The 27,723-nt window shown below is 42.5% G+C and overlaps 1 protein-coding gene across 4 annotated transcripts in view; it reads right to left on the minus strand.

The window, feature by feature from the left end:
- The window catches only part of ZCCHC2 (zinc finger CCHC-type containing 2), a 44,384-nt gene extending 17,810 nt beyond the window's left edge, over positions 1-26,574 (minus strand). For 2 of the 4 annotated variants that reach the window (XM_036404405.2, XM_036404398.2), the window contains exons 1-6: positions 25,285-26,574; positions 11,593-11,704; positions 8,232-8,308; positions 5,941-6,012; positions 2,619-2,731; positions 1,048-1,142 (exon numbers count right to left, since the gene is read on the minus strand). In XM_036404405.2, coding sequence (XP_036260298.1) covers positions 1,048-1,142; positions 2,619-2,731; positions 5,941-6,012; positions 8,232-8,308; positions 11,593-11,704; positions 25,285-26,214 — 1,399 coding nt within the window. In that variant the 5' untranslated portion in view covers positions 26,215-26,574. The remainder of the gene's footprint in view (positions 1-1,047; positions 1,143-2,618; positions 2,732-5,940; positions 6,013-8,231; positions 8,309-11,592; positions 11,705-25,284) is intronic. The other 2 variants (XM_036404389.2, XM_036404381.2) reach the window with 1 other exon arrangement.
- Between the last annotated feature and the right edge of the window lie 1,149 nt (positions 26,575-27,723).

Below are 27,723 nucleotides of genomic sequence, written 5' to 3' on the forward strand. Positions count from 1 at the left end.
CTGGACTTTGGAAACTCCTTCCTCCCCATGCAGCCTTCCAGTACAACAAAGGTGTCAATTCTTACAGCAGTAAATTCCAGCCAGTTCCACAATTACCCTGATTATTATTAGTTTAACATTTTCACAAAACTGTCATGTAAGAATGTACTAAGTGCTACTAAAAATGTTACAAAGTGACCTACAGCTCCTATTGTAACCAAAGTGCTTCTATCTCATCATGGAAAGAATACATCCCTCACAGATCATACACATCATTTCAAACTGAAGTCAGCTGTCATTCCTCTAACTCAAATATGAGTTGTCTGTTTGGAACCTCCAATCTATTCAATTCCCTACTAAGATCTTTCGCAATTTCTGAGGCAGTGGCCTCCCAGTCGGTGCCTCAACTGTCATGGTGTGTAACATGCACTGAAATAAGGAAAGATTAAATGGAAATAAAGATCACATCATCCTAAGGCATTCATACAGGGAAGCCAAGTTTTGGTTACACAAACTGTAATACACAAGTAGGTTAAGAGGGCCACCAAAGAAATCTCTGCAATATAAATGATGGTACACAATTCTGTATGTTCTGAAATTAGGGACATCCCATCATTTATGTACTCAAAACAAATCTCAGTTTAAATATCAAGAGAGATGCTTATCTACAAAAGAAAACAAACAAAAAGCAGATGTGATTTTTCGAGTCAGTTCAAACTTTTTGTTCTAAAATTTAAATTTTGTGAAATGAAGAAATGTCAAACATACTCATACCCAAGCATATTCAATTCATAACAGCCTATTTGAAGAGCATGATGGTACAGAGAAGAATGAAAGAAAGAATGAAAGAAAGAACAAAAAGAACACAAGCTGATGCTACATAGCATGTTCCCACTGTCAGAAGTATGAGTATCTGCTTGAGAAACTATTCATTTACCAGGAGTTCAAATACAACCAGTGGAATATAACACACAAACAAAAAATTGTAAAACTGTACTTAGGCACAGCAGCAAGATTAGCTTTTTATAGACTTTTCATTATATAAAACAGTATTAGGATATTTCTTACTGTGAGTGTGCAAAGATTCTGATGAAATTGATTGGAAGAAGTTGTATACTCTCTGATTCTGCAGAAAAGCTTGTGATGTATTTGAAAATAGCTGCCTGAAATTTAAGTGAGAGTTTGTTAAACTAAGTAACAGAATCATAGGAAGAACACAAAAATGTACTACAGTACCATTTAAAAGCAAAATAGGCAGTTCTTAAGAAGTCCAAACCCTTCAAATTGCACATTCAACAATGTTAAAAGCTACTTTTGAGCTTTGCTGTTAAATGCTAGTGTAAGCTTGGAGTACAGTCAATATAAGCAATTGGTATGATGATTTTTTTGAATTTAAAAAGATAGGTGCTTTTGAGTCATCCTAATTCAAACATTTTAGCCACTTGTAACATTTTATTAAAGAGGAGTTTGGATTGAGTCCAAAAGCACTCGACTCTGTATTTTAACTTTTTTATTTTTTTTTTACTGAGAACACATTTATTTTCCCAAAATAATTCATCTCTTTCTTAAATACATTTGAAGAGTAAATACAAAGTTGAGTTCACCTATAAGGTCAGTATTTGAATTTTGTAATTATCTCCAAGATACTGTGCAGTGAGGCTTCACAACCTTTCTGTATTACAATACATTCCCTTCAACCTCTGTTAACAGGTTTATTGATTTAAAACCACTATGTTTATTAGCCAAAACTGTTCACAGAGATTAATTTTTGGCTTGACAATCAAGCCAATAAAGACAGACAAATATTACAGACCAAGATTTATTAAAAAATTGGCAAGGAGGTAGTTAAGGCTCAGAGTGGCTGCAAATCTTCTTTAACTAAAATATTAGGACAAAATGCTAGAACCAACAGAACATTATGAGTAGGAGTTTGAAAAGCAGTACCTGATTCCTCAATTACCCCAACTCAAGAGACACTGCCTAACATGATTAATTATTTGCTTTCAACAAGGTTGAACAATCCTAACTGAAAAGGATAAACATAACAAGGTATCTGAACCAAACCAGGAAAAAAAAACCAAAACCAAGTAGGCAAACCTGAATTCATATTACTGTTCTGAGTTATAGAATTTGACCACCAAGCTCTCTCATCAATAAATAGCAGGTCATGAGATATGGGCCATTTTCTTACAAATACATGAGCTACTTTTAATTTTATATACATACTTCACTATTACAGTTTATACCTTTTAATCTCCATTCTGTCTCTCACTCTATCCTGTCATAAAAGTAGAACATATGTGCTCTGAGTTACTGTTTCTAGTATTTCTAAATATACCCTTGTGTAAAGGAGGTAGTATCCTTCCACAAATGCCAGTCATTACTATATAATGCTGCTTAGGACAAATATTTTCATTATTGTGCAATTACTTCCAAAGAAGTAATTCTATGAAGTTTACTAAAAGTCTTAATTTAAAGAAAATCTAAGAGTCAAGAGTATCTATTTCATCACTGCCTTCTCACTTTCTTTGCAAATTTGGTTTAGGCAGCAGAATTTCCACTGTCCATAGAAGTCTTCTAGCCTTGACTTCAATCACTTTTCTGGTGATGCACTTCAGGCTATTTGCTAAAACATTTACCTGATTATGGGCTCAAGATCAGCATGCCTTCGTTCTTCCCTCTTCTGAAAACCCTGATTTAGTGCTCTTAAAATAGCCTTGTCAAACGCTTCAGAAGACAGTTCCTTTGGGAGCTGAGAAAAAGGTTAACGTGAAAAATGAGTAGTTGACATTTTAAAGACTATATTTGTTCACTATGAGTCTTTATGCCTTTTGGTATCAACAAGAAACTCAATTGTTTCAGTTTGAGTGATGTATTTTACAAACCAAAGGTACAATAAATCAACATCATCTAGTTTTGCAAGAGAAACACTTTGCTGTAAATACTCACAGAAAATCCAGGCATAAAACTGTTTAAAGCTCTATTTGAAAGAATTATATTTGGAAATCTACCAAATACTATGGTCTTTTCAGGATAGTTTATAGCCTTTTTTATAATTTATTTCTCTAAATCTTTCACGTATAGAAATTAGTTCTGAAAACGACACAAAAAAAAAATAACCAGGTGTGACTGAATGCACTGTACTCACTATCATCACTTAGCTAGACTAAACTATTTTAAATAAATGGGAGTAGAAAGGAAACCATTTCAGTTATTTAATACACTAGACTTCAGCAGGCAACACTGAGATTAATCAATAGCGAGTCCCTCCCCAGTTGCTATAAACACTGAAACACCTTATCAAAATTCATTATAACTTTCCAATGCCAATACTACAAAGTGAGGTCTTCTGATGTTCTAGTTGAGAAGGCAAAACGCTTGCTACTTAAGAGCACGTCTATTTTAAATGAAGACTACTCCCCAGAACAAAGTTTTTTCACCTTTAGAACTTTCAAATATTGTACTTAAGTACATCAAAGCTGATCAAATTTGTTAATCTACGTTTTAAAAAAATATTTTAATATGGTGCAATTAAGAGTAAACTGCCACTGAAAAAGGCTTTTTTTTAACTGAAGTTCAAAGCTATTGCTAATGTGGTTAACATCTGCCACCAATTATGATCAACAGCACTCAGCAATTTACACTAAAGCAGCATCTTCATCTTGCATATCTGGAATACACCTGACCCAGAGTGCCAGCTGGATACTGCATCCAGCTATTGGAATAACAGCCCAGCACTCAGTAATTCTTTCACTGAATCAAGTGGTACTAACCAAGGGATGCTGTGTTTGATACAGATAATTGCTTGGTAACATTCATAAGAGGAACTCCTGGAATCCAGGCAGACAAGTGCTGTTAGTATTATGTTAGTACAGTACTACAACACCTGAAATGTCTTAGATCTAAAACCACAAAGGGCTGAAAGCAGCTGTTCTTAACAGACCCTTTGGCTTTAATATGCATTACTGAGGAACTCTGACTGAAGAATTAGTCAGTGCTAGCCACAAGGTACCAGGAAGTTACTGCGGAAGTGTAGGAATGATCAAATCTCCCATCCTAGTATTTTGTATGTAGATTTGTCTCTGGAAACAGTTACCTTCTTGTCTTTAAAACTTCCATTAAAAGGAATGCAATTCCTTCTGTAGTTAAAGATTCAGTTATACCAACCCAAGATTAGGTGCTTAAGGTAATGGGACAGCCTTGACTTACAAGCTTATTAGTCCTTCCACATATGTGGGTAATTTCCTACTTGCAAAAATTTTTTACGCTTATCACCTAAGAGAAGCCAGCCTTTAATTTAAGCATCCAAGTTGTGCCATTTACTACCTTAGTTTTCCTAACAACGCCTCTATTCTGAAACAATTTTTACCATTACCTTATTTCTATCATATGCAGCATTGGAATTTTCCATCAAGTATTTTGACCATTCTTTTCTGTCCCTAGGAAGCTGAGCATTTAACAATGCCACGTAGATTGGAACAAGGACAACAAAAAGCCAAAATACAAGGGCATATGAAGTGGATGTTTGTGCTTTATGCTTTTTAAAGTAATTAAGTTCTGTCCTGCTTTACTTAACAATTCTCTCTTACTTCTATACCTACAGCTATCAAACCAAATGTACTTTTTAGCTTAGCACATTTTCCACAGAAGACCTCAGGAAGCTCATAGCAACTTCTGGTTGTCTTCTTCTTGTTCTGCCATGTCCTAGACACTGCTGGAACACACAAGCCAGCACATCAAACACCCTACATCAGCCAAACAGCACAACTCTTCAACACTCTGGACCATGTCTGTTTTCCTGGCTCCTCCAGGAAGCAAGTAGGTTCTAGGAGGTCCATTTCAGACACTGATGTTACACATGTGGGAGAATGGGGGCATGCATGTGAATGTTCATCCAAGAGCTGCACAGGACCCTGTATGAAACGCTGTTTTTAGGGTTTTCTTCAGGTGCAGATGCATGTACCCTAAGCTGTGGGATAACCCACGTGCAACCAGACATGCCATCCAGAATTTAAATCCCCCGAAACCAAGCTCGGGGAACTCTTAGAACCAGATATTCAACCAGATTAATAATCACTGCTTAGTTTCCAGAATACCGGAAAACAATGTTGATAATTTAAACAGTGAACAAGACAATGACCTTTGTACAGTGACTGGCTTTCCACTTGCAATTAACACTGCAGTTAAGGACCCCAGATAACATCAAAACATGTCCAAAACAGATTTCTCATTACTGCCCTGAGTAGGGAAGAGATTAAATATAGAATAATTTCCCAGAATAGGTGGAATGCAAAATATTAGACACTGACAATGAACATACAGTTCGAGGTCATCACACGGATGGGGTCTGCACATGGTCTATGCACAGAAATGTATTCTCTGATCAGAGCAGAGGGGAAAACAACTGAGAGAACTTCTGGTTTTTTTAAACATGCATACACACACACATATAGTTGCTAGATTTTCCTCAAGTTGAAATTCTTGTGATGATGAATACGCCAGCCTTTGTTCCACTGAAGAATACAACAGCTAAATTAAAAACTATTATGCTTATGGCTATGTCCCACTAATTAAACATAACAAATGATACTCTTTAAGGTCCTTCTAGCAGGAACACAAGCAAACAACCAGTGGTTGTACCTATATATGAGGTCTGTGGGGAATATTAAAACCTCATCTGGTAGTTTTATGGTAGTTCAATTAAAACTTTAAGTGCCATTTCAGATGAGACAAACAATCACCTCCTGGGAAACTCCCCAAACATTCTCCAGGGCTGCTTCTTCTGTCAAGATCCTTAATTCCAATATATATAATTAAATGGTTAATACAATTGTGAAGTACAAAAATCTGCTGGCATGCTTTTGTTTCTATAATTACACCTCAGAAATCACAGCTCTCCTAGAATACTTCTGAAGTTATAAACCTGATGTATAAACACTACTTTCATATTTGAATACATACTTTTAGCAGGAATTCCTGAAGCTCCTGATGTGTTTTTGTTACACATGTTACAGAAAAATCAGACCAGGTTACCTAGAATGAAGGAAAAAAGAATGAGGAAAGTGACTTTTTCCAAATTTCATAGCAATTAGCTTGTCAGAACAATTCCATAAATTTGGCAGTCTCAGAGTTAACACTCTGCAATTAAGCAAACACCAGGGAAAACAGGGATAAGGCTGTACTTTTTCAAAGACATACTAATTTTGAGTGTGTATTTTAGGATCACCTTCATGTAATTTGTGGCTAAAGGGAGCATGGGCAAATTCAAGGAAATACAATGAAGTCCCTGAAGATTACTGACTCACAAAGAAGCCAGGCAGAAGGCTCTGTGATTATGGGACTTGTATCAAACAGAAATAATTAACCACAAAAAAATACGTACCAGAGAAAATGACTGTAGGTCAGATATATTGCATTGAGCTCTCACTGGCATTACCAGGAGTCAAAACAAAACAAAAAATCTGTTTATATTACCTATAGAATAATTTTATCTGCCTCAGACTCAAATCTTACACAATCATATAGAAGTTATTTTAGGCTACAAGTCATAAAAAGTACTGCAAGTTACTGAAGAAGGCACTCAAGAATCAGACGACATTCTGGCATATGCCTGTATAAAATTTCAGTAACTTACTGTTCTGACACGACATGCAAGTAGTAAAACAGCACCTTCACATGCATGTTTTGAGTAAAAAATAAGTAAGCTTGGTTAGATGAGTGCTGCCTGGCTTTAAGCCCACTTCTGAGCCAAAGATTCCAATTAGTTACATGGGAAGATTCAGGGTAACAGGAGTGGACACGACAATTATAAACACTCATTTACTCTCAGGAGTTGATAGAGTAATGTCACCCACCAACTGCCTTCCACTTAGTCCCCAGAAATGCCAACTACCCTCAGTGTCCTCAGCTGGGAAGCCATGACTGCAATTGCTGTTCCAACCTTAAAAAAAAGCAGTGTCTGGGCAAGTACAAAATTATCTACAGTGAAGAGCACAGAATATACCTGCACAGATGAGGAAAGGAAACTCTTTCCTAAAAGAACTGAGGTGGAGTTTCAAGATTACTGAAATAATCGCCAGAATATCTCCACATTCCCCCTTTAACAAAGAAATTCAAAACCACTGTCAAATCTGTCTACATGCTGAATCTTTAAAATAGTTTTTTTATTTTAAATTTTTATAATCCCTATAGAAATTCTGTACAAACTTTCTCCATCTCCTACTGTAGTTTACTTCATACTCACTTCACAGACTATTTGGAAAAAAAAATCTATGATGTGGTTGAAATATTTGGCCAGGTTAACCCTTAAGACTTTGAAGGCTACCTTCCACATATTACTGTCCTCAACAAAAGAAGAGTGCATCCATTTAGAGAACACAACATCACAGACCATTTAGAGAATACAACATCACAGAATACAATACCAAATTCTGCAATCAACACATCAACTTTCAGCTCAAAATGGCTTTTTTTAAGTTTGCTTCTTCAAAGACATCCCCCATGTCAAAAATCAGCTAGAATGTTTGATGTGAACCATTCTTTTTTGGGTGAAAAAGGGGACCATTTAACTTTAACTTCAAATCTGGTATAATACCAGATTCACATCTATTGGCACAATGACTCATAGTGTTAGTCAGCCCTTGCTAAGAAAATTACTACCTTGATTCAACTAGAACATCACCACCACCAGCCTTAGTCACTATCATTTAATACATGCTGCCCTTAGCTACTACCATAGATGAAGACTACACCAGACAGGCTGTCCAGTTTTTGGCTGTTTTCCAGCTTGTTTGGTTTTGCCTTAAGAAGCAAAGTCCAAAACAAAGGCACCAATCTCCAGTTTTCTCAAAAAGCACAGGCTCCACCCTCATATGGTAAACAGCAAGAAACAAGACCCAAGATGACCATATGACTCCAAGCAATCTACAGCTGCAGACACAACTGCACTCCTGTGCCACTTGAGCATTCTAAAACTTCTAGTTTTAGAATTCTTATGAGTTAGAAAAAGCCAAGTTTCCTGAACTGATGTCACACACCCAGCTATGGCTGATGTTTTATACGTTCCCACCTTATGCCGTCACACTTTATGCCCACAGTTACGTATGACACCTGATTTGTACACAGAATTCAAAAGAATCACAAGATAATCCAAAGAATCTCAAAATTGCCTCCTGTGAAGGTTTTTGAAACAAGCTGTATGTATCTGCAGTACATAGACAATAATTTTAACATCCTGGAGATTATTTGCTTACTTTGAATGTGTACTCCAAATGTTTGTCAGCCCTTTTTCTTGATACGTCTTTCAGGGTTATCTTCTCAATGTGTACAGCTGAAAGAAAAACACCTTATTGTGCACTCCAAAACTGACAGTTTGCAAACCATTCCTTACTTTCCCAGGCTCTCTGAGCATGCCTGTAGGCTAAATCCTGATGCACACAGTGCAACTCTTCCTTAGGAGCTGTTGTGTTGCGACAAACTGCCGGGAGCAGGCAGAACCTTGCTCTAAGTATTTCTCTGGCCTAATGACAATCTCTTTGGCACACATCATGAAAATCTATGCATTACCCAAGAGCTTATTTACACCAAATGTCACATAACTACAACAATATAACCACTATAAGTGAAAAACAATAAAAGGAAGTCAAATTGTACCCCAAGAAATAACAAGTGCTGATAAAAAACCAGCCAGTACCTTCTACACCTAGGCATCAGAAACATCAAAATAGTAAATGAGGACAAACTAAGGCCAAATACCCACATTTCTGAGGGTACTTAGGCAAAAAGAATTAGTTAGGGAAGGACTGAAGGAGACAGAAATGAGTGTCAGCAAACAGAAAACAAAGAAGAAGCAGAAAGCTTTGACAGTTGTACTGTAAAGAGTGTCATTGAATTGAACCGAGAGGGAACAAAGGTACTATAAGTACTTGCTAATTTCACATTCCTTCCCCAGAGCCTACTGTACACAACAATAGGCGAGTTCTGGCTGTGACCCGGCAAACTGCAGCACCATATGGCTTTCAGGGCCTGGAGACTTTCTTGAGGGCACACAGCATTGCTCAGGTAATACTCCATATAACAACGCTTATGTAGCCGAGATGGGCTTTCCAGTTTTGCTGCTATGCTGGCCTAAGAATGCAAGAGAATTTTATTCTAGTGCAAGCTTGAACACATCTTTACATGTAAAGAAAAAAATTATTTAAAAGCAGCTCGACCTCATCAATGCTTCCTTTCAATGCTTTAGAAGCTACTTTTTTTTGGAGGGAGGTGGGTGGTGTTAACAGTTAATGTTTTCCTTTCAATTTTTAAATGCATGTTTACATGGGATATATTGGGAACTACTCATAACAACAGTGTCTTTTCCTAAAAAAAAGAATTAAACCTCCAGCAATTGTATGTTGCAAAATTTATTAACGGAAATTAGCTAATTATCATCTAATATAATGTAAACATTTTAAAATTAATTTAGTTATAGTTACAAATCAAGTCTCATCCCCCATCAAACATGCCATTTTTAAGAGAATTAAGCATTGGCAATTTCCATAAAGGAACAATAAGCCAGCAAATAAGTCTAGTGATAGTGCTACAGCTTCCAATTTTCTTAGTAGAGAGACAAATACTGAATGTGCTGGTATACAATGGTTGTAATCCTCTAGCTGGGAGTTAGGAAGACAGACAAGCACTTCATTTTTACCAGTTAATGAAGATTTATTATTACAATGGAAAGAAATCTGAGATGAGCTAAGGATGCCAGACAATAACAATATTTTGTGAAAAGATGAATATTTAGTGACCTTAATTTTTACGTGTCTGGTATAGATTCAAGTGCTGTTAGAAGGAGGACTATGGCACAACAAAAGTTTTGTTGCAGTAAAATTTCTTAATGACTAACATTCAAATTGATACTGGAATTCATATTCATAAGTTAATTAAGAAGTTGATTCCCATGACTGGAACTGAGAATAGTGGTGTAAATTGCATTCCACTACATGCATATATTTAGCATACACAATTAGGAAACTAAGACCATTAACATTCACAGACAAGCTTTTTTCCCTAATGAGACTGTGCTTATTTTAAACTATTGAGTATTCTCAATGCTAAAAATTTGTCCTCAGGTATAAAAAAATTTATTACACAATGCAGTACCTTCAACTTCCTTAACTTCTTTCTGCTGCACGCTTCATCGTAATGCATGATACAAGAGGTAATTACACTGTTGTTGCTGCACAGCTTTAGTTCTACAGTTTCAACAGACTCCTTTGTAATTCTGTCTCCATAATGACATTTTAAATATTCTAAATGGCTGGAAGAAAAGTGTGAATACACAAGCCAATGAGGCATGTCACATCTCTACCTCTATTCTGGACACAGAACATGCATCCAGGATGATTAAGTAAAGCATGTATACATGACACTGCTTCCATTCTAAGTCAAGCTTTAAAAATTCATATTCATCACAGCTGAGAATAAAACCTGAGTTTTACTATCGGTGGTATTTCTAACCAGTAAGGAGATTTCTGCAGCAGGGAATCTCTACCACATAACTGTGTAGCAAATATCACAAAGGTACTCTGATCCTTCACTGCGGTTTCTCACTATGATAATACAAATGCGGAAAAATATTTAAGCTCTTTGCTAGATTAAATTATTCAAATTTTTTGTGCTTCTGTTACTCAATTTGAGTGTTACTAAAGAGATTCCCCCTTTTAGGTTTCTAATTCATGAATACAAACACTTTGAACTCCATAAAAGGATTTGAAACAGGTTTGTTGTCTGTAATCTGCCATTATCTTCCTCTTGTATTTTTTTTTCCAGGAATCAAATCTCTCAAATTGCCTGCCTTCAAAGTGCAGTTAAATCTCCGCATTAGAGACAAAAGGACATTTATGAGGACAAAATGAACAGCAATCGTTTTTCCATATTGTTAGCTCCTTCCTATCTGCACACTATCTGTTGACTAATTTTGAGTAGGCAAGTAACTTGCTAATCCTCTTGAAGAATAAAGGGTGAGAATAAATCTGTTTTCAATAATGCTCATTTCTTCAAAGAGAAAATCTTGTGCTGGCAATGGCATATCAGAGTTTTGTTTATGCTCAGAAGCCTTGTTCTTATTCTCTCAAACAGAGCCAAAACAGTGACTTCTATTAAGCCTTTCACTTCTCCAACTGCCATTTCTATAACACCTGCTAATATGTGGGTTTTCTTTGCTAATTTTTTTAATGTCATCAAATACAACTGAATCAAGCAGCAAAATCTATGGACTGCTTCCCAATATTTTTGTGTTTAGCTTTGCTTAAAAAATTCAAATGCTCTTAATACAATTGCATTATATGTTCTTGTTCTCCCCCAAATCCTGCCCCTTTTTTCAGTGGGAAGCCCATTTGCAGCTAATTTTCATGCAGGCATTCACTAGCAGTTAGCAGTTAACACAAATGACAACTTGTTATAACAAAGAAAAGACCAAGTAGGTGGCAGAGAAACTATTTTACTTACCAATCACTGCAGCTTCTTGTAACAGCAAGAAAGATACAAGATGTCTACAACTCCAAGCAGAGTTTAATGTTCAAAGAAACCTTTAAGAACCTTCCTCAAAAGGAAGCTCAGACAACATACCTTCTCTCTGAGGTCTGTGGGAAGCCATTGGGAGTCCATCATGAGGTGCTGTGGTTCGTTCTAGCAAACTGGTCTCATTACTTGACATGCAGTCACCATGGGAAAAGTCGTTCTAAATCAAGAAAGAGAAAAAAAAAGACACATCTTAGTAGAAGGACTGCTACCTAAGCTTGCTCTCTTACTCAGCAGGTATTGCAGAAAAACCCACAAACCCTTTATCTGTTATTCCACACGACAAAAACATGAAGCTCTTGACAGTGGCAAAAAGGTGCTCATTAACCATTTCAGTTCTTACTTTATTTATGTGTTTATCAAATGTCATCTATAACCTCCAATGTTTCACTGACCTTATTTTAAAAACAGAATAGGGTAAGGAACAGGGTATCTCAAACTGGACAATTCAAGACCATTAGCTCAGAACTTCAGTGATAATTTACAATTAGCATGAACTCTTTCAACTACTAACATGTCAAGTCATCTACTCACTACATTCTAAATATATTCTCCTCAATTATATTCATGCCCTGTACCTTCAGCCTGCCACCTCTTCTGTGTAGGGAATCACGAGTAGCTGCTTGGACAGTCTATGAGGACATGCAGTCCATGCATCTCTAATCAACTAAATCCATGCATCTCTTACTAAAGCTCAAGTTCAGAACACAAGCAGTTGCCACCAACACCCTCACTTTGATAGAGAAAAGGACAGACTGAAAGGTCATCTCCCCCCACATTTACATGCAGACTTCAAAATTATATACCAACACATATTAATGCAGTGCACAAGAAGGGACACAACAAGAAATCATAGGAGACAGATAACATAGACAGCTAAGTAAGAGAATAAAGAATAATCCAGGCTAACAATGATAAATAAGAAAAAAGTATTAGAATAGCATGGACTACAAGTGGTTTCCCTAAGGTAACAAGAGCCTATATAATTTTTTCCAAATTAGGATGAAACATTATTGTATCAATTTACACATTCTTTAATGACCTGGTCTTGCTAAAACAAAAGCAATCAAACAAACAAACTGACCTACAACCAAGTTAAAACTCAGAAATATTTTGAAACATCCAGTGACATTAAATGCAGCTATTTAATTCCATGTTCAAGGAAACAACACATTGCCTTCGAAAGGTACATGCAGAAAGAACTAGGAAATACAGGAAGTTACTAGCAAGTGTTTGGATTAATCTTTTTAAAGTAAAAAACCTTTGTTTATTGGTAACAAGTAGTATAACATATGAGCTGATGAAATAGCAAGTTCGGGAAAACTGAATGCACCACAAACATTTAGTAACTGGTCTGCATGAAAACTAAATTTATTCACACAGGATGAAGAACACTGAAAGACCTTCATAAAAGATGGGTAGAGAAGAAATATAAATCTCCAGAGAACATTCTTTATTTTTAAATGCAGGAAGCATAATAAGCGCCAGAATATATGTGGTTGGTTGGGTTATTATCACATTTGTGCAATGTGATGAGACAAATCATCCACCAAGATTAGTTGCTGTATTTGTTGAAGAGGACCCCAAGACTATCACAACAGAAAGACCAGAATGAGAAAGCACAAAGGTGGCAAAAGACATATGAATTCCCTACCAATTCTTCAACAAACTCCTTCAGATATGACAGATATACCAGCTAAAGCTGGCTTCATCTTACAAAACCAGCTTTACTTCATCTACAGCGCGGGTACGAGCTGTGGCAACTCCTAACAGTATATCCAACACATGCAGACCCAGGCAGTGTCCAGGCATCAAGGCTGCCCTGGGCATGCAGACAACCTAACTTTGGTCAGTGACACCAATACCAGCACAGTTAGCAAGTGCACAGCAGTCCAAAGCTGTTTCAGCTGTTTCATCAAACCGGTGTATGGTTTGTGCTCTGAGCTGAGCATTGGTAATTTCAGGTTTCAAAGCCATCAGATTTAAAATATAAAGCCTGCTTTGTTTCTTCAAGATAAAACTCACACCAGTCCCCAGTCACTCAGTAAATAATCGCAGCAAACATCTAATAAATTATGAGCTCAATGTCAGATATAGGGTAAGAAAGGCAAACAGCTGTATGTCAATGAGACTGGAATTTTTAACAGCTTTAGCACATTTTCAAATTTAGTTTACTAAAATAATCCCTCAAACAAGCCACCACACAAGCATGCTCTGGAGAGAACTACTTCCAGAACACTTCAAAAAACCCACTGATGCTGTTTCAGCAGACATTTCATAACAACTGTGGGCAGAAAAAGTGGAAGTACTTTAGTTTGGTTAAGTGTTAACTCCTGATGTAAAAACAATCAAATTTGAGGTCAGACGTTCTCTTGCATTCAAAGCCAGGATATTTGTTTTGATTAATGGAAAACAAATTACAGACTATTCTAAAAAATAATTGCTAGTTTAAAAGTCAAATAAACTGTGAGCAGTTTTTAGGAGATGTACAGAAATACAATTTACTTCAAAAAAGTATTCTGTTCAGCTCATGTCAAAGAAGCATTAAATACTGCTGCTACACCTTCTAATACTAGAAAATTGCTTCTTACCAAGCACATAGATCATCTCTGTAACAGCATTCAAATACTTTTGCAGTGAATTATTCTAGAATGGTTATTTTTCTATCCATGGCAGCAGTCTGTAACAGGCCAACTACAACCGCAGTTGAAGGCCCCCTCTAAACTGCAAAATATTACATTAAGGTTTCAAACCTTATTTAAATAATTATATCGATTATTATAAAATAACTATAATAAATTCATAATTTATTCACTTGTAGAATTCTTCATGTCCAAAGTTAACCAGTAATATTTATTCTGTGACTGCTGGCTTTTACAACACAGGAGGTAGACAGTGGGAAATCCAGAGCAGTCACAGCTTTATCTTACAGCCTGCAAAGCTCCAGATCCTGTCTTAAGCTGCATAACTACTCTTCACTTTTGGTGTTACCTGCTGTGACAGTTCTACATCAAACTCACAAGTAACTGAAACACAGGTGCCACTGTCAGAGCCGACAACTCTAGGGCAAGTGACTGCAAAGTCTGAAGGGCCAAAGAATATTAAGAGTGGCATCATGTGTTGCTATGTGGCGCCAGTCACACCAGGAACACAAGCCCTTTAAAGCCTGATACACTGCTGAGGAAGGGCATGCTGTACAGAACCAGCATGTGTGCTCATCCTTTCCTGTCAATGAATACAACATATCCCATGTTCACACAACACACACAAGTGTAAGGTTAACTCTCACATAAGCCTCTGTAAGACTTGACTGCAACTCACAGTGCTGCTGCTAATGATTAAAATATAGTGAAGCGGGAAATGTGGGTGGCCCCAAACCAGCTGCCAGATAATTAATTTGATAATCACACAGATCTCAGTGATGGGCTGAAGGATTAACTACATTTCTCCTTGAAAGTGAAACAAGCTAAGAGAGTACCCTAAAAATTATCTCCTCTTACAATCTACACCAGAGTTTTGTATTAAACAGATCTATCCTCATATGGTTGAAAGCAAGTACTATGTTAAAAAAAACCTTATCACTTGAGACACTTCCCAGGACTGTATCATATCATCATAGAATGTTTTGGGTTGGAAGTGACCTTAAAGATCACCTAGTTCCAATCCCTCTCCCATGGGCAGGGACACCTTCCACTAGAAACAGCTGCTCAGAGCCCCATCCAACCTGGCCTTGAACACCTCCTGGGATGAGGCATTCCAAGTTTCTCCAGGCAACCTCTTCCAGTGCTTCACCTCCCTCACAGTGAAGAATTTCTTCCTAATATCTAGAATGTGGTTGGATTTCTAGCCTGCAAGCACACATTGCCAGGTCACATTCAGCTTCTCATCAAACCACACTCTCAAGTTCTTCTCCTCAGAGCTGCTCTCAATCCATTCTCTGCCAAGCCTGTATTTGTACTTAGGATTGTCCCAAGCTGTTGCAGTTTGAATTGCTGCTAGTCAAGTCCAGGGTAAAGAGGCAAAAAGGCTTTTGCATAATATCCATAGATGTTTAATTCAGCCACACGGCGAGATGTTCTCCTCTCTGACACACACTCCTACCCAAGGTCTCGCTCTCTCCCCCAGGGGCCTCCTGGCTGACCTTGGTCTCGAGGCAGTATCAAGGAGGGAGAGCCTTAGGAGCACCTATGTTCAGGCATAGGCACAGGGGAAGGAGCCAATGGGGTGTAACTTAGGAGAAGCCCCCCCAGGGCCTCCACACCCAAGCCACCAGCAGAACCTTGTACTTGGCCTAGCTGAACTTCATGAGGTTCACAGAGATTCTTCTCTCAGGCCTGTCAAGGTCCCTGTGCATCCTTCCCTCCAGTGTGACAACTGCAAAACACTGCTTGCTGTCATTGGCAAACTCACCGAGAGTACCCTTGATCCCACTGTCCGTGTCACTGACAAAGATGTTGAACAGCACCAGTGCCTGGACCAACCCCAAGGAACTCCAGCTGTCACAGGTCTCTGCTTGGACCAGCGAGCCCTTGAAAACAATTCCTTGAGTGTGACCATCCAGCCAATTTCCTTATCCACCAACTGGTCCATCTGTCAAATCCATGTCTCTCCAGTTTAGAGACAAGGCCATCATGTGGGACAGTGCCAAATACTTTGCACAAGTCTAGGGAGATAATGCCAGTCATTCCTCCTATCAACACTACAACCCCGATGTAGAAGGCCACCAAATTTGTCAGGCATTTATCTGTTCTCAGCAAAGCCATGTTTGCCATCAAATGCCTTCTTACTTTCCATTTGCCTTAGCATGGTTTCCAGGAGGATCTGTTTCATGATCTTGCCAGGCAGAGGTGAGACTGACCAACTTCTAGTTCCCTAGGTCTTCCTTATCTCCCTTTTTTAAAATGGGGCTTATGTTTCCCCTTTTCCAGTCAGTGGAAACTTCACTAGACTCCCATGACTTCTGAAATATGATGGATAGAGGCTGAGATACTTAGCTGTCAATTCCTCCAGGACCCATGGATGCATCTCATCAGGTCCCATTGTTTTGAGCACCCTTACATTCCTCAGATGGTTTTCAACATGTTCTCCTACAGCTGGTGGTCCCTCATTCTCCCAGATCCTGCCTTTGCTGCCATGACTTCAATGGTGTGGGCTGAAGCACTTGGTGAAGACTGAGGCAAAAAAGTTATTGAGTACCTCGGCCTTCTCCATATTCCAAGTGACCAAATATGCCGTTTACGTTGAGTCTTTCTCTTACCACCCATGTATCTACAGAAGATTTGTTGTTGCCATTGACATCCCTGGCTAGATTTAGTTCTGTCATGGCTTTAGCTTTCCTAACCTGGCTGCTCAAACAGTTTGTCTGTATTTCTCCCAGGGTATCTGTCACTGCCTTCCACCCTTCATAGCCTTCCTTTTCATGTTTGAGTTTGTCAAGAAGCAACTTACTTATCCACACAGGCCTCCTAGTATTTCTGCCTGACTTCCTCGTCATTGAGATGCATCACTAATGAGCTCAGAAGAAGTGATTCTGTAATACCAATCAATCTTCTGGGGCCCCTCTTCCCTCTGAGGCTTATTTCATGCTACTCTACCAATCAGCCTCCTGAAGAGGAGTCCAGAAGTGTTTACGCCCCAAGATCCAGGGGTGCTGGTCTGTAACACAAGCACCAAATACCTAAAGTGGTGAGCCATCCTGCTGAGAAGGATGTTGCTCTGTCTGATGCCATGTGAGCTGAGATCTCAGCTCACCTACACATGATAGATGTCCAAACTCTGCCTTCTATAAATGCAGATGACTGATCAAACAATGTGATGCTGGCATTGCTTTGGCAATATGCAGTGAAATCTGTTACTGGATAGCTTACTAATCATCACGAGCAAGCGATTGATGCACGTAAGTCTTCTGATGCTTGCACTGCACTTTCATAAAAGAACTATTCATTCATCAGCTCTGATGAGCACTAACAAGGGAAACACACTTCCAGCAGCTGGACAGCTTGATTAGTTCTACATGCCCAAATATGAAATATTATTTTTCTGCAAGAACTACAGTAAATGTGCTATGAGGGACAGCACTACTCAGCCTTGCAGGCTGTGCAGATGTAAACTGGCACAGCTTGTTCATTCATCTACAAGTGGGAACTGACAAACAAAGCCAGATGAAAGAAGGCATTTTGGAAAAAATCAAGGTCTAACTCATGATTGTGAGCCATCAACTACAGCATCTGCACCTTCAACAAAATTGAGTGATGTCAGAATAATCATTAACAGATGTGGTGGCAATTACAAGACCAAAGCCATGATTTGTTTATAACAAAACTTGCAGGCTCTCATTGCCTCACAGCTGTGATACACAGATGTATCGCTACATAGCTGTGGTAGCATAAGGTTCAACATTTCCTCTCCAGAAGCAACAACCAGGTGAAACTACCTGTGTATTTGTGTGCTGCTGAACCCTCTCCTGATGACTACAGCAGCAGAGATGAAGCCTTTCTCAACACTCTGAGCAACTGTACCTGCACCCCACCACTGTGAGGTGTGGCTTGGATACAGGGATAGAACATTCTTGCCATTTTAAAATGGAAATCCAGCATATGCATTTAATACTCACAAATGCAAACATATAGAGCAGCAATGCTTCAAAACCTATTTTATGCTTATCACATTGATACAACAGATTGTCCCCTAATCAAAAATATCCAGTACTGTCTCAGACAAGCTGCTAGGCAAATGCAAGACCAAGACTGCAGACAAATGCCCAACAGACATTGCTGCTAAGCCATGCCCCAATCTGCAAACTTTGAACTATGCAAAGCCACCATCCAATTGTTCTAAGATGGAGAGATGCTGTTCTGTTCTACAAGACTAAAGCAGAATGAGCCTCAAGATCTAGGACTACAAAAACCCACCAAATTATCTCTCTTTTGGCCAAACCAACATACAACTTAGATGTTTACATGTCAACTTTTAAATAGAATCAATAATGCTCCAGAACAATAATGCTTATTCCACACAGAACCTCAGCTGGAGAAAAGTGCAAAATCCTACACCTGGGCAGGAAGAACTACAGGCACCACACATTTGGGGACCTAAGAGACTGTAGAGTAGCTTTGCAGAAAAAGATCTATATTTATAAAAATGTGTGTGTGTGTGTATGCACACATCGGAAGGGAGGGTGCAATGAGGATGGAGCCAGGCTCTTTTTAGCAGTGACCAGTGACAGAAGCAGAAACATAGGAGGTTCCCTCTGGACATCTGGAAACACTTTTTCATTGTCAGGGTGACTGAGCACAGGTTGCCCAGACAAGCTGTGCAGTCTACATCCTTGAAAACACTCAAAAGCCATCTGGACATGGTCCTAGGGAATGAGCTGTAGGTAGCCTTGCTTAAGCAAGATGACCTCCAGAGGTCACAGCCAATCTCAGTCCCTTCATGATACTGTGACCACTCATAAAATCCCATAATATGCAGTAAAAGCCTGAATAGCTGAACATACAGTTCAAATGGATTATGTGCAACTGCCCTATTAACTGATATCTAGTAAGTTAGACTGCATAGAGAGTATGCACAGGTGCCTAAAAGTACTTTGAAGCATATTTGTTTCGCTAAACTATGTTAAGAGTCTGCCTGTAAGAGGCAGCAACAAAACACTATAGTGGAGACAAACACCTGACAAAACATCAGCTGATTCTGAGAAAAAAATGACACCACATGACAGCTTCAGCAATCACATAATAACTAACTTATAGCACTACTAAATCCTAACAATTTTGAGACAAAGGGCAACCAACCCTCTTATATCACATGAACAAATTCAGCCTGTGGCAATTACATTTGAAGTACTAGACATAGCAGCTACACCTATGATTTACAGTGCTGGGGGAATACTGCACCTCATGTTTGCTAGAAACACAAGTGTGTTCTAAGTCTCACCTCCACCTGAGCTTCTAACAGGACCTAAACCAGTTTCAGTCCAACCTAGCTAGTCCATGACACAGTAGGGAAGTTGAAGCTAGAGCCAGCCAAGTATCAGTCAAGCATTACTCTATCCCCAGGTGGTTGCTCTTTTAACAACTCTGCAACATCATACTTGTGCTATTGTAAGCTGAGTGAATAAAAATAAAATTACTTGAATGTAGCAGTTCAGACTAATACAAAAAATTATTCTCATAACAGTCTAGAGTGATGGGAAGATTTAAAAAACATTTGCCCCTGAAGAGTAGTTCACTGAAGTACAGTCAGTACTGAGAAGTGACAATGCCTTCATTACTACATTTAATTACCATCAATGGGCAATATATCATTTCGTCTAATCCTTGAACTCCAGCATAGTTTGAAAGTATTCTTTTATGTACAGCATTTTCAAATAACAGAAAATCTCTGTCTTGTGGTTATCTTGCTCCTAAGACACTTCCCAAGACACTAAATTTTCTTTAGCTGTTCAAAATATTTTTACTTTCTTCTCCCAAAAAGACAAGATTGCGGAGGTTGAGGAAAGGCAATAAACTCACAAAGGAATGCAGTTTCTAGTCAGATCTCTTACAGTTTTGGTCTCCAGAAGTATAAACCCTTAGACTTGGAGGATACTACAGAAATTCACCAACTCTTGAAGGAAAAGTAGGTATTTTGTTTTGATTACAGTAATGAAGAATCAGCTGTAGTGCTTTCTTAGTGCTGCTTAGGACAGCTATGGCTAGAGACTGATAATGACAAACTAACAAGGTGACAGATTTAGGCAGGCAGAATCCTACACACTTCAGAGGGTTCACAGACACAACCATCTTACTGCTGCTGTCTGCACCGTTTTCTGAAGCTCTTTAGAAAAAGCTCAGAGTCCTCTGCACTCCAAGCCCAGTGAGATTCTGCTACCTATAAATAAGTCAGCATTGGGCAACCCTGAAAACTGTACCACAGCTCAACTACAGCAATCGAAGTACAAGCATTAGGAAGTCAGGGGTCTATTTTCAACACCCTCAGTATTAATTTACTCTGCTGGACAACAAATTGTCAGGGACAACAAAGAGCTGATTAACTCGGTATAATGGGTCTGGGAACGGCTACAAACTTGTACTAACACCTCATATTTAGAATTAAACAGCTAAAACAGCTCAAAGCAGTGGAAGTTTTTACTCTGCAATTTCCTGGAACATCAGCATGCACATCTAGATAGAACTCATTCATTTTAGGCATTGTTTTTTATCTAGCTATGACTTCCTTTCCAGAAGACTTCCAGTAATGTTTCTGGAAATTCTTAACTCCTGTTTGGAGACAGAGAAATTCCTGTTCAGAGACAAGGCTGTTAGGTTCTTTGAGGCAGCTGGAATACTTTTCATCTCAGTATGCAGAACTTCTAAAACATTTGTATTTCCCTGGAGTGCACCACTACTTAAAAGATCTTTGCCAAGAGTGAAATGACATTTTTAATCTTTATGTCTCTTATTTAAACCAGGCTCTGAAGATACACTTTTCCTTATACTCAACTCTATGACACTAAAAACAGTGCACTGCAGACAGAGCTCTTAGATTCTAAAATTAAATTCTACAACCTTATTCTGCTGCAAGTGACTGAAGATCAATTATAAAAGCACTCTTCTAATTTGCACACAAAATATCCTATAAATAGAAGTAGCACTAAGAAAAGTACCCTGTAAATAGAAACTTCCCCTTTGTTTGTAAGTAAAGAATTTTTTCTGTGAAGAATCCTGCAGCCAACTAATTATATTACTATTCAACTATTATCTCTAGGAGATTGCTTATTTCAACAGAACCTTGGTTCTATTTCTGTCAAGTATGCCTGATTAAATATTCCAGTGCCTAATGCAAGCCACATTTATTATGTTTGTGGATATACAGAGCTTCTTCGATATTTCAGCATTTTGATCCCAGACATCCGATGGGATGGAGAAAGATAAACAATAAAGTCAAACTGCTTTGATAACGATGCACTTATTAAACAAAAATAATCAACGCAAGAGTTAAGCTATGTGTTCTGTTACTTAAACCAATATACAGAGGTATCAACAGGATCTTTGCACTTTAACGCTTCTTTTATTCAGCAGCCAATACTGCTGATTTATTCTTATACTTCAACTTCAGATTCAAATTTGATATTCTGCAGTTTAACACACCAATGACTTTTTTCCAAAAGATGTTCTTATAAACTACACCTTAAATTAAGAATTTGAAAATAGTATCAAGTGTTTCTACTTTATGCATAAAAACTCCCTAACCTTAATTGAAAACGCGTCATAAAGAAACCAAATTTATCAACTGTAAGGTAATCCTAGATCTGCCCATCCCACTGCAACAGTCCTACCTCCCAACTTTCAAATTCGTGTTTTGAGCTGAATTTGTTAAAATATATCACTAAAAAAGTTACATTTTTCAAAATCATTGAAATAAGACACTAAAAATAGCAACAGTTTTATTAATCCTTTGTCATGAAGCAACTTTATAGTGAGCTCAATTTTATCAGACAACACAGACCCTAACCAGAAAACAGAACCCCAACAATGGGCAAAAGCAAATTGCTTTATGTTCTAGTAAATCACCCACAAATTCTTTGCAGGTGAACCTCTCAAGCCTTGGTGTTCACTGAAGCCAGGTGTTACAGCTCCTCAAAACCTCAAACCGAGCCATTTAGTTAGATCCGCCACATGCAATAGCACAGTCCTTTGCCCTAAAGAATTCAGAACTGACAAACGGCCTGATTCTACTCCAGCTCTGAACTCCTTCAGTTTGCAGGCCGCTTTCCTATGCCTGGCTGCTGCCAGCCATAGGAATGCACTGGTATTTCACGGCCCACCCGGTGAACAACAGCTCAGTGACCGCCTTCTGACGGGTCAGAAGCCGGGAGCTGAGAACGCCCGGGAGCGCTAAGCACGGCAAGACCAGAGCAGAGCTGGCAGCCTCTGTGCACAGAACCGCTGCTGCGCTTTCTCTGCCCGACAGCCGGGCCCGCCGCAGTCCCGGCACACACGCGTCCCGCCCGCCGCCCGGGGAGCGGGGCGGGCCCGGACCGAGCCCCCCCCGTTATGCAACGGCGGCACCGCCCCTTCCCGCCGGGCCGGGCCGGGCGCCGCCCCAGGGGCACGTGACCGGGAGCCAGCGCGGCCATGTTGGAGGGGCGGGAAGCGGCGGCCACCATCAGGCCCCGCGTTCCTGTCCGCGCAGGGCGCTGCCGGGCGGCCCTCTGCCCCCGCCGCCACGGAGGGGCAGCGGGGCTGTGCCCTCACGGGGCGCCGGCGATCCCTGACCCACCCGTCCTCTCCGCAAACAAAGAGAGGGGTCACCCCCTTTCCCCGGGCCATGACGGTGCTCGGTGCTCTGGGGCGCCGTGTCCACCCCGCTCCCCCTCCCGCCGGTCCTTCTACCCTCGCCGTGCCCGGCTGTGCCCCTCAAACGGAGCTGTCCCGTCCTCCTCCCAGGCACCGCCTGCCAGAGCGCTTCCCGTCCGGCCGCGGGACCACCGCGAGGGCTCCCGAGTGGAGCTGCTTGGGCTGCCCGGCACGGAGCGGGTTATTCCCGGAGATGAAGCCCAGCCCTTCTGACACGAGCCCAGCCGAATAAAATTTCAAAGAGGTCTTTATGAACCGTTCCAGTTCACAAACGCAGAGCCCTGAAGGCACTCAAATTTCAGAGGTTAAAGGAGGAGAAAAGGCCTGTGGACACCCGACGGGACTTTAAATCAAGTTCAGTGTAATGCTACGGCAGCATTTTGCCAGAGAAGCCTTTAACATTGCTACTGGCTCCATCTCCTCCAGCGTTTTATCTGCGAGGGTCCCACCGTCCCCGTGGGACGCTGACTGAAAATACTCAGCAGAAACCCACTGATCCCTCAGTGGGTTCTCTGTCAGCCATTATTTCCCAGAAAGGCTGTGCTGTATTTAAAATTAGCCATTAAAGAGAGGGAAGGGGAAGGAAAGCCTATGGAAGCGCTGCCGTTTCACTGCTATGTCGAGTACGGAGTATGTGATGTGCATGTTCAGCCAAGCTGACTTGGGTCTCTCAGTGTTCCCCGAGTAAACAAAACCACCACAACTTGGACAGCTGCTTTTATGCTGAAGCCAGAACACTGCACAAAACTGACTTCAATTCCAGTAGTTCACGGGAGCCTGCTCTCCCAACTGCAGTTGGTGGGACACACTGAGCAGCTACAATTGCTGTGCCAGTTCCAGGCAGGAAGTATGTTTCCGGTTCCTAGCACTTTAAACCCAGAAGGGACAGTGTCCAGTCTTACCACTTCCTGCAATTCAATCTCTTCCCCGGAAAGATGGACTTTCAGGATTAATTCTGGGATAGAACTAGACTTGATGCAGGCCAATGAGCCAAAATAAACACTTTTTGGACTGATGCTCCAAATTCATTGTGATTTCAGTTCTGTAACATCTGCCCATTAGTTTATGACCTGCCAAATGCGTTTTGGCCTTTAAATGATATAAGCATTCAGTTAATAAATATAATATCAGAAGGCTTAGAAATTGATCTCTGTCTCCTCTGGGTACTCCTCAAGAGCATACCCCATCTTTAGCAAACAGAAGGAGCCATTCCTTTCACACGGCAGGCAATGCAGAAGTTTTTTACAAGTGGCTGAAATGGACTGCACTGCAAGCAAACTTAGAAATAAAATCCCAAAACCCCAACCCTTACTGCTTTGTACCCTTTTCTGTCAAGTAACTCATGAAAACCTGATGGGTTCAGTAGAACAGCATTATAAACACCCATCTTCCAGCCCTTCCTTCCCCTTTTGCAGGAGAAGCCATCTATAGACCAAAATCTGCAGAGCTCCATGAGGACAGCTTGGCTGCAAAAATATGGGGCAATTTTTAAAGCCAATGCTCATCAAGAGGGCAGCAGTGAATGGCACTGCAGGAAAACCTCTGCTTAAACAGAGCTACTGCACAGGAGAATGCTTCCGTTGTCACTCACTGCAAGTCCTCATCCCTGGTGACAGCCACATCCTAGCAACAAGTGGAACATCTGCTTTCAGGATGAGCTTTGCTGTTTCCTGACAGCCACCCAAAAAAATCAGTTTTTCTCTGGACAGAAGCTCCAGTTGTGACAATGTTTCTTTAGTGAAATCATTACCACCCCTTTCCTAATGCTGTCAGCCATCTCACTGAACCTGGTGTTTCAGAGAACCAGCCCTAGAGCTGGTGACCCGACTGCTGCCCTGATTCTTGCCAAGTTCAAGCCTGTGTCTCATTCTGTGAAGGGGCAAGGGAGCAGACTCCATACAAAAAAAAATTTCAACTTGTTCTATTGGTTTGAAGCCCCTAAAGAATGCGCTCTTAGGCAATCTGGACTCTATCTAGCATTATTATTATTATTATTTCTATTTTTACAAGTCTAATCAAGCTGCTAGTTGCTGTTGCTTGTACTCCTGCTTCGTACAGTGACCTACAGCGTACAAGACAGCCAGTTCAGTACTGTGCACCCTGTACTCCAGCACGGCAGAGTTCCAGAAAAAAAAACAGCGTTCCAGAAAGCATGGCAGGCTAGGAAAATCAGCCCTTCCCCCCGCCAAGAAATTTGTAGTAGACACTCCGCAGGAGGTTGTGGGGGCGGCCGGGGCTGACACTGCCGTGGTAGGGGGAGGACGGAAGGGACCACATCCCAATGGGGGGGATTCGGGGAACGCAAACAGCCGCTCCTACAATAACAGGGGGGAGCGATGGAAGAAGGACGAAACCACCCGCTGAGATGGCGCAGCAGGATGGGCGCAGGACGCGCCGTTACCTGGGCTGGGTGGCGGCCGAAGCCCTCCTCCTCCTCCTCCTGGTCCCCGCACAGGGCCCTCCGCAGCCGCTCCAGGTGCTCCCGCAGGGTGACCCGCTGGTGGAAGGAGAAGGCCGGGTGCAGAGAGGCCATGGTGAAGAGCAGGAGCAGCTCCTCCTGGGCGCCGCAGCCCAGGCCCTGGGCGGCGGGGAGCCCGGCCTGCCCGTTCTCGGCGGCTCCGTCCATCACCACCACCACGTCCCCCTCCTCCTCCTCCTCCTCTTCATCCTCCTCGGCCGGGGCCCGCCGAGCCGCCGGGCAGCTCTGCAGGATGGAGTCCACCTGGGGCAGGAGGCGGTGCAGGCGGCCGGCGGCCTCGCGGTTCTCGGAGCCCAGCAGGGCCAGGTAGACGATGAGCTTGGAGCGCACGGCGGGGTCGCGGAAGTCTCCGAGCTGCCCGGGGTCGCTGAGCCCGTTGGCCTTGGCCTCCGAGTCGCGGAGGCAGTGGTAGTCCTTGCGGGCCAGGTCCTCCAGGCAAGAGCCCAGGAATCGCAGCTCCAGCGGGTTGCACAGGTCCAGCAGCCCCACCATGAACTCCAGGCGCTGCGCCGAGCCCAGCACCAGCCCGAACCACTCGTACACCGTCTCCTTGTCGGTGCGAGCGGCCGCCGAGCCGGGACCGCCGCCGCCCGGAGCGCCCAGCGAGGCGGGGGGGGGCGGCGGGCCGGGCCCAGGCCCCGGCCCCAGGCCGTGCAGCCGGCTCGGCCTCTCCAGCCCACACCCCCTCCCCGCCGCCACGGAGGCGCCCCCGCGGGCCCGGGGCACCTGCTGCTGCAGCGGGAGGTGACAGTCCAGGGCACCGCCGGGCTCCTTCAACCCCGCCGCCGTCGCATCTTCCGCCGCCGCTGCCTTGTGGCTCGTCTGCTTCAGGGGCAGCTTCATCTTCAGCATCCTCGGCGGCGGCGCGGGGGGGACGCGACGCCCGCCGGGACCCGGCGGCAGCGGTGAGGTGGCGGCGCGCGCGGCGCTCAGGCGGAGCCGCTCATGCCGCTCATGCGGCCCGGCTGGCGCGGGAGCGGCGCGCGCGCACGCGGAGCGGGGGGAAAGGCGGCCGAAACGGTCCCGGCGGGCGGGGAGTGGGGAGTGGGCGGGCGGGGCGGGGCTCGACTCGCTCGCGGCGGCGGCGGCGGTTCCCTGTCTCCGCCTCCCCCCGGCGCGCTCCCTCGGCGGTTCCCCCTGTCCCCGCCTGTGCCCGGCTCCCGCGCAGAGCCGGTAGGCGCCGGCGGTGGAGCGCTCGCGGCCCTGGGCCGGGGCGGCGGGACCGGCTGAGGCCCGAGCTCCCGGCGGGGGAGCGGCGGGGCTGGGGGCAGGGGAAGGGGGGAGGTGGCGGGCGGAGCGCGCGCGCGCCTCTCCGCCTATGGGCGCCGCCCGCGTCAGCGCGCGCGCCCGCCCGCGGCCGGGGGCCGGGGGGCGCGAGGCGGGGCGGCGCGTTGCGCGCGGGGCTGCGCGCGCGGCGCGCCCCGGGCACGCGCGGCCGCCACGGCCCCGCCCCGCGCGCGGCGCAGGGACCGGCGCCCGCTTTGGGAACGGGCGGGGGCCCCGGGTTTGCCCGGTGAGTCCCGTTGGACACGCCGATGGGGACGGGTCAGTAGTTCGCCTGGGAGCGAGCCTCCCTGTCTCCCGAATGAAAGATTTCCCCGAGATGAGGCCGTGCGCTCGCTGGTGGCTCCGGTGTGCGGAGCCACGTGGGTTTGCCCAAAGCCGGCGGGAGCGGGCCCAGAGCTGTGCCGTGCCGGTGCTGGAACAATGCTGAGTGTGGAAACATGGCTGCTACAGGCCTTTCTAAATTTATTTCCTATTTCCCAAATTCTAATGCAGTTGAAACTTCTGCTGTTGTAAGATGTCTCCTTTTTTAAAACTACGATTGCTCTAATATCGTGTCTTTCTATCCAGGTTTTTTTTTTACAATAGAGAAATAAAGGAAAAATTGCAGAAAAAATATAGTGATATGGCTTAGGGCTACTCTGTTAGGAAATAGCAGGCTTGCTGCGCTCTCATTCCCCCAGCTGTTGTAGTTCCATGATGAAAAGCTTACAATTACAAGATTAAGCCGTGCTCTGAGTAGTCAGAAAGTTGCAATGCTCCTCACTTTGATTCCCCCACAGTTACATAAAAGAAGTGTATTTAAAAGGAGAACCAAGCATGTGACTTGCTTAAAGCACAGTGAATAATAAAATTAATTTTAATTACAATTATGCAGAGCAGCATCTCTGAGCTGCTTACAGAGTATGAACTGCCAGAGCTGACTGCCCCTTACCTGTTTGTCCAGAAGCCAATGGTGCTATGATGAAGAGCTGTATCCAACAACTAAGAAAGTGTCATGCAGATTATAACAGTCTTGTTTGCATCACTCAGATTTGCCACAGAGCAGTCTTGAGTTACAGACTATATAATTTCTTG

Source organism: Molothrus ater, chromosome 1 (genome assembly GCF_012460135.2).
Source record: "Molothrus ater isolate BHLD 08-10-18 breed brown headed cowbird chromosome 1, BPBGC_Mater_1.1, whole genome shotgun sequence".
Lineage (NCBI taxonomy): Eukaryota > Metazoa > Chordata > Aves > Passeriformes > Icteridae > Molothrus > Molothrus ater.